This window comes from Mercenaria mercenaria, chromosome 13, assembly GCF_021730395.1.
Source record: "Mercenaria mercenaria strain notata chromosome 13, MADL_Memer_1, whole genome shotgun sequence".
In the NCBI taxonomy this organism is placed as follows: domain Eukaryota; kingdom Metazoa; phylum Mollusca; class Bivalvia; order Venerida; family Veneridae; genus Mercenaria; species Mercenaria mercenaria.
The window spans coordinates 7,696,753-7,708,616 of NC_069373.1; the positions used below are offsets into that span (position 1 = coordinate 7,696,753).

General features: G+C 36.0%; 1 protein-coding gene across 3 annotated transcripts; it reads right to left on the bottom strand.

The window, feature by feature from the left end:
• Positions 1-6,211: 6,211 nt before the first annotated feature.
• On the bottom strand, positions 6,212-11,864 carry LOC123529973 (transmembrane reductase CYB561D2-like). Of its 3 annotated transcripts, XM_045310621.2 has the most exons (4): positions 11,698-11,837; positions 9,286-9,401; positions 8,147-8,184; positions 6,212-7,733 (listed from the first exon to the last, which is right to left on the bottom strand). In XM_045310621.2, exons 3-4 carry the CDS (start codon positions 8,156-8,158, stop codon positions 7,146-7,148), a joined length of 600 nt encoding a protein of 199 aa, XP_045166556.2. In that variant the 5' UTR covers positions 8,159-8,184; positions 9,286-9,401; positions 11,698-11,837; the 3' UTR covers positions 6,212-7,145. The 3 variants fall into 3 exon arrangements, with proteins under 3 accessions (XP_045166556.2, XP_045166555.2, XP_045166557.2); XM_045310620.2 differs by lacking the exon at positions 9,286-9,401 and having other exon boundaries at positions 11,698-11,864; XM_045310622.2 differs by lacking the exons at positions 9,286-9,401; positions 11,698-11,837 and adding an exon at positions 11,496-11,572.

The following is an 11,864-nucleotide window of genomic DNA, read 5'->3' on the forward strand; positions in this document are numbered from 1 at the left end:
TACTTTGTTTTTTCTTACCTCTTCTTCAACATTGCTATTTCAATACAGATGCTCAGTATCAAGAAATTAAATATTATGACATTTTTCGACAATTTTTAGCATGATTATATGAAGTATATGGAGAGCTATCCCACTCGCCCCAGCATCGGCGTCCTCACCTTGGTTAAAGTTTTGACGCTTTTTCTCTTTTTTATCTTGTTAATTACTTCATGAATTTGCTTTAAACTTAAAAAAGTTATTCCTCATCATCTGGCACAAAGGTCATAACTCTTGCACCAGTATTTTATGAATTATCCCCATTTTACTTCGAATTTAAAGGTATTTTGGTGCACTTTCACTCTATCTCAGTTGTTACTAAATGGATTTGATCCAAACTTAAAATGGTTGTTCCACATGGTCACCCACATCGTATGTCACAATGTTCATGATGCTGGCACCAAAATGTTGAGTTATGCCCCCTTTTTAGCTCGACTATTCGAAGAATAGGGGAGCTATCCTACTCGCCCCGGCGTCGGCGTGAGCGTGAGCGTCACACAAATGTTAAAGTTTGCATACCACCCCAAATATTTTCAAAGTCCATTGAGATATTGCTTTCATATTTTGCATACTTGTTTACCATCATGACCACAGTCTGTAAAAAGGAGGAGACAACTCTATCAAGCATTTTGACTGAATTATGGCCCCTTTTCGACTTAGAATAAATGTTAAAGTTTGCGTACCACCCCAAATATTTTCAAAGTCCATTGAGATATTGCTTTCATATTTTGCATACTTGTTTACTATCATGACCCAAGTCTGTAAAAAGGAGGAGGCAACTCTATCAGCATTTTGACTAGATTATGGCCCCTTTTCGACTTAGAATAAATGTTTAAGTTTGCGTACCACCCCAAATATTTTCAAAGTCCATTGAGATATTGCTTTCATATTTTGCGTACTTGTTTACTATCATGACCCAAGTCTGTAAAAAGGAGGAGGCAACTCTATCAGCATTTTGACTAGATTATGGCCCCTTTTCGACTTAGAATAAATGTTAAAGTTTGCGTACCACCCCAAATATTTTCAAAGTCCATTGAGATATTGCTTTCATATTTTGCATACTTGTTTACCATAATGACCCCAGTCTGTAAACAGGAGCAGACAACTCTATCAAGCATTTTGACTGAATTATGGCCTCTTTTCCACTTAAAATATGCTTATTGTAATGTTAAAGTTTTACTCATAGCTTATCAAGCACTGAGAATAGTTGAACGCGCTGTCAACTGACAGCTCTTGTTTAGAATTGCAGGTTCAAGTTGTGATGCATTTCTGCTCTGTCTCACTTATTTTATTCAAACTGCAAATAGTTGCTCCACATTATAAGCCATGTGATATGACACAGTGTCATGGTGCATTACTTTTTGTAGAAAATTTTGATGAATTATGTCCCTTTTATTCTTACTTAATGTTTTGATACACTTCTCCAGCTCTGTTATTACTAAATACAAATGTACATTTGACACAGACTTGAGCTATTGTCCAGTATCTTCATTCACATTGGTGTCATTTAACACTCCTGAGATAGCTCCAACTGCCTTAGCTGTGCTCAGTTTCACTATCCAGTATTGAAATAGTCGAGCACGCTGTCTCCTGTGACAGTTTGTTTCCATTTGAAGGTAATGACTTTAAAGAATATGACAAATCTGAACATTTAACAACTCCACTGAGTTTTCGAGCAGTTTTAAAAAATGCAGACTTGGGAAAATTTCTCGTTAGGCCATTCCTTGTCTTAAGCTGCTATGTATTTCTTCATAAATCTGATGTTTCATATGTTCGACATCATTTTAAGCAGCCTGTCAATTTCTGTTTTGGTATTGGTAACCTACCCAGTGCTTCTGGGTAACAGTACCATGCAGTTCTTTGCAAATAATTGAGAATTCCCCATTGTATCAGAGACATTGTCTTCTTTACTTTTGCCTTTCCTGTGGATCAAATTTGTAACCTTAAGTAATTGTATATAGTCCAGAGTTGTCCTTGTGTGGGTTTGAAATTCCTGAGGATTCCCACCACCACCACCACCATAACACAGTAAGGGTTATTCATGACCACTGGTAATCATCTTGCGAAGTTTTGGCACTTTTGTAATACAGAACACCTGGTAGGATTAGTAAAGGTGCAATTGTATTGATCTCTATTTCCTATGCCTAACTGTAGCCCAGCGTTTTTCAGTTAATTAATTAGCAGAAACTATTTTCAGTCTCTATTTTACTGTGACTGACCTTTGATCCACTAAAGGTAATCTTTGAAGATTTTACAATAGTGAGTCGAGGTGTTCTTTAGTTACTAAGCAGAAACTGTTTCAGTCTCAAGGTCACTGTGACCTTGACCTTTGACCTACCGACCCCTTATACAAAGTGGGTCATCTACCAAATACGGGCAATTGTTCTATAAAGTTGAAACATTGCTAGACCAAACATTCTCTAGTTATTCATTGGAAACCAAATTGTCTACCCACTGACAATAAGCAAACCAATATGCCTATTCTTCTTTGAAGAGTGAGGCATAAAGAAAAGAGGGCCACAGTAGCCCTAATGTTGATCACCTGAACAGGACTATTTGACCTTGAATATATGTATGACACACTGAATCATGAATGGTAATATCTCCATGTTTAACATACAAACACATAAAACAGGCCAAGTGCCACCATTTAATCAAAATTGAGAGAGGACCTAACAATGACGCAACAGACCAAATCTGATCAGGATCCATGGAGCTGTTATTGAATGAAGTTGTTTTAAGGCTTTTCTATTTTAACATCTATCTAGTAAAGTGCACTTATTGGAACAAAATTAAGGGAAGACCTTACAAAGATGCTACAGACCATGTCTGATGAAGATTCTGCAAGATGTTTAAGTTTTATTATTTTTAGCTCTAGCTGCCCCTACAATGGGTCAAGAACACCCTTTAAAACATTTAGAGAGGTCCTTACGATGATGCTAAGACCCAGGTTTGATGAAATTCTATAAAGCGATTCATGAGAATTGGTTGAAAGGTTTTTTTCTATCTTTAGCTCAAGTGCCCTTTGAGAAAGGATCTGACAATGATGCTACAGACAAAGTTTGATGAAGATCCATGAAGAAGTTTATGAGAAAAGTTTTAAATGGTATTTCTATTTCTAGCTGTAGCAGCCCCATAGAGGTCAATGTCTTTGTTTGAACAAATTTGTTAGAGGACCTTAAAGTAATGCTATAAACCAAGTTTGATCAAGATCCATCAAGTAGATCATGAGAAGAAATAATTTAAAGAAACCATCTTTCAATTTTTACCTTTACGCCCCTAAAAGGGGCAATGTGCCATCATACAATCAAGTTTGAGACTGGACCTTGCAATGATGCTATAGACTAAGTTTGATTAAGAACTATGTCGGTCAAAAGCTATACATAGCTTATGTTTGTAATGTTATATTATTTACAGACAATAAATAAATATTGAATTGAATTGACCTATCAAGTAGTCCATGAGTAAATCATTTAAAGACTTTCCTATTTTCAGCTAGACAAGGTTAGCTTTTGTGATCGCCCTTTGTCTGTTGTCCACAATTTGTGAACATGATAGAGACCACATTTTGCAATTGATTTTAATCAAACATGCACACAACTTGTATTGGCATATTCGGTTCTTTTCGAAAACTGGCCAGATCCCATCATGGGTTCCAGGTTTATGGCCCCTTAAAGGGCCAAAATTTGCTGTTTTGGCTTTTGCAGCCATATAGAGACTTCATTTATGGTTTGATTTGATACAAACTTGCAAAATATCTTTAAAATAGATCTTAGATACCATGATGAATCTGTTAGATCCATTCATAAGTTCCGGAGTTATGGCCCCTGATAGACCCCTAGGCTAAAATAGCCAAAATTTGGTTTTCATTTACCTTGTGAACACGAAAGAAGTGACATTTTACATTCGATTTTAACCACACTTATACACGATACGACTTAAGTTACAGTAAGCTCTCAGTGCCTTTCGAAAACTGGCTAGATTCCATCATGGGTTCTAGACATACCGTCCCTGAAAGAGACAAAATTTTCTATTTTGGCACTTTCAGCCAAATAGAGGTTTCATTTATGCTTTGATTTGATACAAACTTGCAAGAATGTTTGTCTTGATGATTCCTATGCCAAGTTCGAAACTGGGTCATGTGGGGTCAAAAAGTAGGTCACAAGGTCAAATCAAAGGAAAAGCTTGTTAACACCCTAGAGGCCACATGTATGTCCCTCTCTTCATGAAAGTTGGTCAGAATGTTTATCTTGATGATTCCTATGCAAAGTTCCAAACTGGGTCATTTGGGGTCGAAAACTAGGTCACCCACTCAAATCAAAGGAAAAGCTTGTTAACTCTGTAGAGGCCACATTTATGACCCTATCTTCATGAAACTTTGTCAGAATGTTAAAACAGTGGAGTGATATAGGGTCATTATGACCCTCTTGTTAGCTAAAGCATCCCGCAAGTTGCCATGTGTCTCCGTTTGAACTAACTGAAGAAAGGACCTTACAATGATAGTACATACCAAGTTTGATGAAGATCCATCAATTGCTTCACAAGAATACTAGTAGGTTATTTAAAGGCATTTCTATTAGACTATTATAAGCTCTAGTAGCCCCTATAAGGGATCAAGTGCACCCATTAAACAAATTTCAAGAGGACCTTACAATGGTGCAATAGACCAAGACTGATGATGACTCGTAAGAAGTCATTTAAAGTTTGGTTTGTTTTTTTTTTAATTTATAACTAGCTGCTCCTAAAAGTGGCAAAGTGCTAAAATTTGAATAAAATTGATACTGGACCTTACAATAATTCTACAAACCAAGTTTTAAAGAACATTTATCAAGCGGTTTATGAGAAGTCATTTAAGGATTTACTGTTAGCTCTGGTGGCCCCCAGTAGAGGCCCAAGTGCCCCCATCTGAAACTTGAGGAAGGACCTTGAAACGATGCTACAGACCCACTTTGATGAAGATACATAATGCAGCTCGTCAGAAAAAGTTGTTCAAAGGATTGTTCTAGTTTTAGCTCTAGTGGCACCTACAAGGAGTGTCCCCATTTAAAGGAACTCACGATGATGCTACAGACCAAGTCTGATGCAGCTCTAATAAGTGGTTCATGAGAAAAGGTTGTTAAAGGATTTTCTATCTCTGTCTTAAGTGCCTCCATCTCAACAAATTTTTGACAGGACCTTAAAATGATGCTTCAAACCAAGTTTGATAAATTCCGTCGAATCGAGAGGAAATAATTTAAAAGAAACCCATTTTTTAACAAACTTGAGAGTGGACCTTGCAATGATGTTACAGACCAAATTTAATGAAGACCTATCAAGCAGTTCATGAGAAGTCATTTAAAGGCATTTCTGCTTCTAGCTTTTGCTGCCCCTAAAAGGGTCTAAGTGCCTCCATTTGAATAAATTTGAGAAGGGACTTTCAATAATGCTACATATTAAGTTTGATGAAGCCCTATCAAGCAGTTCATGAGAAGAAGTTGTTTGAAAATGTTTTTATTTTTTGCCTTATCTGCCCCTAAAAGGGGCAAAGTGTGCCTATTTGAACAAAAGTGACTGAGGATCTTACACTGATGCTACAGACCAAGTCTGATGAAGATCCATTAAGTGGCTCATGAGAGGAAGTTGTTTAAAGGTTTTTCTACCTTTTGTTCCAACAGCCTCTAAAAAGGTCCAAGTGCCCCCATTTGAATAAAACTGAAAGAGAATCTTATAATAATGCTACAGACCAAGTTTGATGAAGATCCATCAAGCTGTTCATGAGAAGAAGTTGTTTTAAGGCATTTCTATTTTCAGCTCTAGCATCCCCTTAAAGGGACCCCGGCGTGCCATTTGAATGAAATTGAGAGGACCTTCCAATGATGCTACAAAACAAGTTGATGGTTTATCAAGTGATTCATGAGAAGATGTTTAAGGGTTTTTCTATTTTTTAGCTCTAGTGGCCCTTTCATGAGGATATGTGCCCCCATTTGAAGAAATTTGAGAGGGGACCTTGCCAGGATGCTACAGAAATTGTGTAATTCTGAATAGTTGTTTCATATAAGATTTCAAAGTAAATTGTTGACATCAGACAACGGATGTCGGACGACCTGCCAATACTTAATTATTGCTCATCCTGAACCCTTGGTTCAGGTGAGTTAAAAATACATTTAATGAACAACAAGAATAACACAACTGAACAGTAATTTACAGATAATTTATAAATGACTAACATAATACAATTTTTCAACAAATGAATGATAAATCTAGATAGAGGTTTGTTAAACAAGAAACAATCCCTCGATGAAAATAATATACTGTAAGAAACACTGCCTGGTACATGATAAATTTTTTTGTAAAATATCTGCATGATTAAAACTGTATTAAAAAGATCATCACTTCAGTCAGTGGTTCAAGTATACATTCTAACACTTTCAAGATTTTCTTTTATATAAACAAAGAAGGATTTTACCGTGTATGGTCTTGTCCAGTAAAACACATTTCACAAAACTGACCTACTTTTGGCTTTCCTGACCAGTGTAATTCAAATGTTTTAGAATTGAAACGGATTTTACTTTTGCATGCTTTGTTGGCGAATAAAACATGTTTTTCGATCAGATGCTTCGTAATTAATCACTTGGGCCTTCGTGATTAGATTACTAAGCATCTGAACTCAAAACTGTGTTATATTTGCCAACAAAGCACGCATTATTTAAACTGTATTTAAATCGTCACCCTTGTTATTCTTTGAGATGCGTTGTAATTAATCTCTCAGGCCTTCGGCCTTCATGATTAGATTACTACGCATCTGAACTCAAAACCGTGTTGTATTTGCCAACAAAGCATGCAAAACTAAAATCTATTTCCCAAATAGACTCTGAAATCATTATTTGTGGAGGGATTATTTTTTACGGATTTCATTGTTTCACTGACATAACAAACAAATAAAATTACAAATTATAAAATCAATGCATTTCAAATATGTAATTCACAAATACATAATCTGAAACTGATTTTATAGTTTGGACGAAACCATGAAATTCTATTTCAATGAAATATGAATGATATCACAACATAGTGACAGTCCTAGAACACTGTACAGTTTGTCTAAGAGATGTCTGACTATCATATCGGTGTTAATTTAATTTCTTATTTCTCTTTGAGTTGGCACTTTTCTGCGAGGTTTTCTTGGCAGGCACTGGAGCTGGAACGCCTCTCCGCTGAGTCTTCGGCAAATATTCTGACACCACCTGGTTCATTATAATAACAGCCATAAAGGAAACACAACCGTTACAAAGTAACCATAGCAACCAGCCAACTTGTGACGTAAACCACGTGGAATATAAAGCTAACATCATCGTTGTAACAACAAGCGTAAACACCACTAGTCCTGATGTTGCGTGGTAAATCTTCAGAGTGCCTGAACTCAGTTTCACTCCTAGAATCTTTCTCAGCCATTCGTATTTAACAACATCGCCACCAAATGATTGCACAGTGACACATATAACCGTAATCAGACCCAACAAGCCATGCCAGCTTGTAAAATGTGGCTTATCGTTCAGACTTTTGTTGTAATAGATCACAATAAAACCAAGGATAGCACATGTTACAGCAACTATATTCAGAACTTGATGTATGAGCACTTTAGTTGGTCTAGTCACATTCACAAAAATGGAACTTTCTCTGTTAAACACCAGCAGTCCTTCCCACATGCAAGCAACAAACTGAAAACAAAACCAAAAATAAAACGTTAGTTTAAGTAAGAATGACAATTGTCTTAACTGCAGTAGTTCAACAAATTAGTTATGCTTGAAGCTTTTTTAAGCCTTCTCTTGGTACTTTTCCATCAACACGAGTTCTTTAAATACAATTTTTCCTTGAAGACATTGTTGCAATTTTTTAATGTTGCATTTATTTTTTTTTTCAAGTGGAACCCATTGGTCCCACATTGGAGTCCCAACCTTCCTAAAGCTTTGTTTGATATTCTTCACATCCCAACTTTAGATATTCTGCAGAAATTGTTCCATTTCTATTTTAAGTAACAGTAACACTAACCTCAACTTCACTGCCAACATGTGCTAAACATCCCAGACTTGTTATTTATACACTTAAAATATAACATCAAAAGTTTACTTACAGCAAATACCATCAGAGTTGGATGCCAGGAAAATAAACCTGTAAGAGAAAACACAAGTTAGGTTTCCTACTTCATTTTTTTTAAATATATCAATGAATAATTTTAATTACGTAAATCAAGGGTCATAACTAAACAGCGACTGGGAATTAAACTAATGCAAGATATCATGACCATTAACACTGACCCAAGTTCGGTGAACACCTGATAAAAACTACTCGAGCTGAAGCACACACACTATAAATTTTACTGATTTTCAGTAAGTTGAACAATGATAGGAACGGCTCAAGTTAGACAGCTGAGAATGTCAATATTTGCAATTTTAAGTAATTCCAGAGCCATAACTTTAGAGAGACTTAGAGGATCCACCTGATTATTGAACTTTACCAAGATATTATACCCATAAACATCGTGACCAAGCTTAGTGAACATTGGATAAGAACTGCTCAAGTTAGAGAGCGGACAATGTCAATTTTCACATTTTTTAGCAAATCATGGGCTATATCTTTGACCATACAGAAAAAGAAATGCTCACATCTGCTTTTGAAACCTACCTCATTAAAGGGTATTTAAAATACTGGTTACTTTTCAGGCAAAAAGGGTGCAGACTGGAAGCTATACAGTGTTTTTCAAGTGAACATGCTATCTGCCATGTATACCTTGCACCAGTTTTCAAAAAAGGTCAGAAATCCAAACCCAGTAATCATAGGCCCATCTCCTTGACTTGTATAGCATCCAAATTATTGGAGCATATACTTAAACTAGTATCCAACATAATGATAATGTCATGCTTTGATAAAAACAACGTCCTTACCTACAACATGTTTTCAGGTCAAAACATAGTTGTGAGACCCAACTCATAGGTTTTACCCAAGACATAGCAGATAATCTGGAAAAAGGTCAACAAACTGAAGTGGTAATTATAATGGATTTTAGCAAAGCCTTTGACAAAGAAGATCACCATAAGTTAGTCCACAAACTCAAATACCTAGGTATCAATAATAAGGTCAACACATGGGTCAAGTCATTTCTCAGTAACAGATCTCAGGAAGTCCTTGTTGAGGGTAGTCTCTGAAAGGTTACCTGTCCTATCAGGGGTCCCCCAGGGCTCAGTCCCTGACCCCTGCCTATTTCTCACTTACATTAATGTCTTGCCCAATAACATCAAAAGTCTGGCCCGTCTCTTTGCTGATGACACCATTGTTTACCTAACCATCAAATCCAAATCCTCCGCAGAAAGCTTACAGCAAGACCTCTACTGTTTAGAAAAATGGGAAAAAGAATGGTCAATGGAATTTAATCCCGATAAATGCGAAATTCTAAGAATGCACCGTAAAAGAAATCCTGTCATATGTCCTTACATCATACATGATGTCCAACTTCAGTCCACTGACCATGCAAAATATCTTGGTGTTACCTTAAGTAATAACTTGACCTGGTCAAATCATATAAATAACATAACATCCACTTGGCCAGTAATACCCTCCGCTTCAGCAAAAGGAATGTAAAGACTACTAACAGACAGATTAAAGAAATGGCCTATAAAACCTATGTCTACCCCCAGGTCGGGTACTGTTTAACAGTCTGGCACCCCTGGCAAAAATATCTCACATAAAGTAGAAAGGGTACAGAGATCTGCTGCCCGCTATGTTTTAATGATTATCAGTAATTCAGTAGCACTTCAGATATGTTAACAGAACTAAATTGGAAGACCCTAGAACAAAGAAGAAATCATTCCTCACTGGTTATGTTCTATAAGATAAGAAATGAATTAGTGGCAGTGGAGTGAGTGGGCCATCATTATCTCACACGGACATGAAATTTAAACTACTTAATTCACCAGTCCAAAACATTGTACCATGCAAATTCCTTTTTCCCCTGGACTATAAGGCTATGGAACAGTTTACCAACACATATCGGATAATCCAGTCCAGCCCCAGTTTGGAGACATTTGTCAGCGGGCTGGACTTGCACTCTCTCTAATACTATATTTAATCAACCGTTTTTAGCTGTATAGTTTGGGTCTTTTATCTTTTTAACTTTGCACATAACATTTTTGACTAAAATAGTTTCCTGACAGTGCCTGCCAATCATAATCGTTAAGATGACTGTTTGGCAGCAGACAGTTGAAGTACCCCATCATAACATTTCCCATGAATTGCTGTATTTTTTTTACAGTATTTCTTCTCCCTTTGTAATTTTTTGAAAAACTATTTTAATAATTTTTTATGAGTCTGGGGTGTCTTTTCTTTTGATTTTACCTTGATCTTTTTAACTTAACACTGGTCGTACTGGTTTATCTATTCAATTCTTTCAATTTTGTTGCTCATTTGCATATTTGGTTAGGCCCAATCTGTAGCAGACTGGGATCAATTAATGAACAGCTTCAGGCTGAATTTTACAGTCACTGATATATGCCAGAAAAGGCTTACATTTCCTTGTGGAATAAGTTTGATTTTAACCCTGTATTTTGATGAAAGTCAAAATCTAGGACATTGCTTTAACCACCATATAAAGGCTCATCATAAGATTTCATGAAATTCACCTTGTAATAACAGTAGCAAAATGTGGTAGATGTAGCAACAACCACTACTTTTTTGTTAGTTTTGATTACAAGATGAAAATTGTGTTTTGGACACATGTATGTATATGAATGACAAATCAATTGTGCTTTTGACCATAAAATTTGGCAATAAAAGATTTATAGGGTATTAAAATCATGTCCTAGATTTTGACACATGACACTTTTTTCAGGTTTTTGTGCAGATGTGACTGCAGCTAATTGCATTTTTTTCTGCCGCATGTTTTTGATTTATTTTACTATGACTTATAATCTATCTACAAGAAAGGAAGATTTTCCTAGTTTCTTTAGTCTACGCACCCATGCAATAAAAAAATGAAAATGAAATTTTAGTCCCATTCAAATACATGGTACTTTCACTTAGAAAAACAGTATAATTTCTAATCTGCACATGTTTCCTGTCTTAAAATCATACAGTATTTACGATACCCTATATGCAACAAAATAACCTAGGTTTAAAAAAAGTGAATGTGAGCATTCCAATTTTTTTGTGGTCACATTTTTTTTTAAATCCTGAATCGAGTGTTTGCAGGAGTTATCTTTCCTGTGGTTATTGCTAGTAGATGGTTGTTGCTAGATGAAACTGTAGTCCCAACAAATTGATGCGATCCTTGGAAATAGCAAGATAATATTTTCATATCGGCAATAAACCCACTCGTGTCAAACACTTGAAAGACCATTATGTAAAAACTATCAAATAATATCCAAAATTACAAATTTCTGGTGATTTAAACCTATTTATGTAAGTACTGTACATGATTTAACGTTTACCGTGTCTACACGCCAATATGCACAAGTGATAAAACCAATAACTTTACATGTCTGTGTACTGTGATTTATCCTACATTATTTTGGTCCTTCAAAGTTTTGGCGTTTAGATTGCCCCGTCACAAATATAAAAAAAATCTGAACGTCGAATTATTTTGATTAGATGAAATTTCAATGAACCCTAAATATATAATTTACAACTCACTTGATCCTGGCCATGCAGTGTATACCATAAATGCAGTGAATGCTACGGTTACAATGTGGGCGACCATCTTGCCAGCACACTTCTCAAATGAGAAAAGTGAGTAAGAAATACGTGTCTTTTTCTACGGCCTAACTTTCAGTTTCAGTTTACAAACATCCGGGTTTTTT

Coding starts and splice junctions, on each gene's coding strand:
- LOC123529973 (XM_045310620.2), bottom strand. CDS start 11,764: ATGGTCGCCCACATTGTAACCGTAGCATTCACTGCATTTATGGTATAC. Junction 8,185..11,697: donor CACTGCATGGCCAGGATCAA/GTGAGTTGTAAA, acceptor TTTCTCTTACAG/GTTTATTTTCCTGGCATCCA. Junction 7,734..8,146: donor CAACTCTGATGGTATTTGCT/GTAAGTAAACTT, acceptor TTTTGTTTTCAG/TTTGTTGCTTGCATGTGGGA.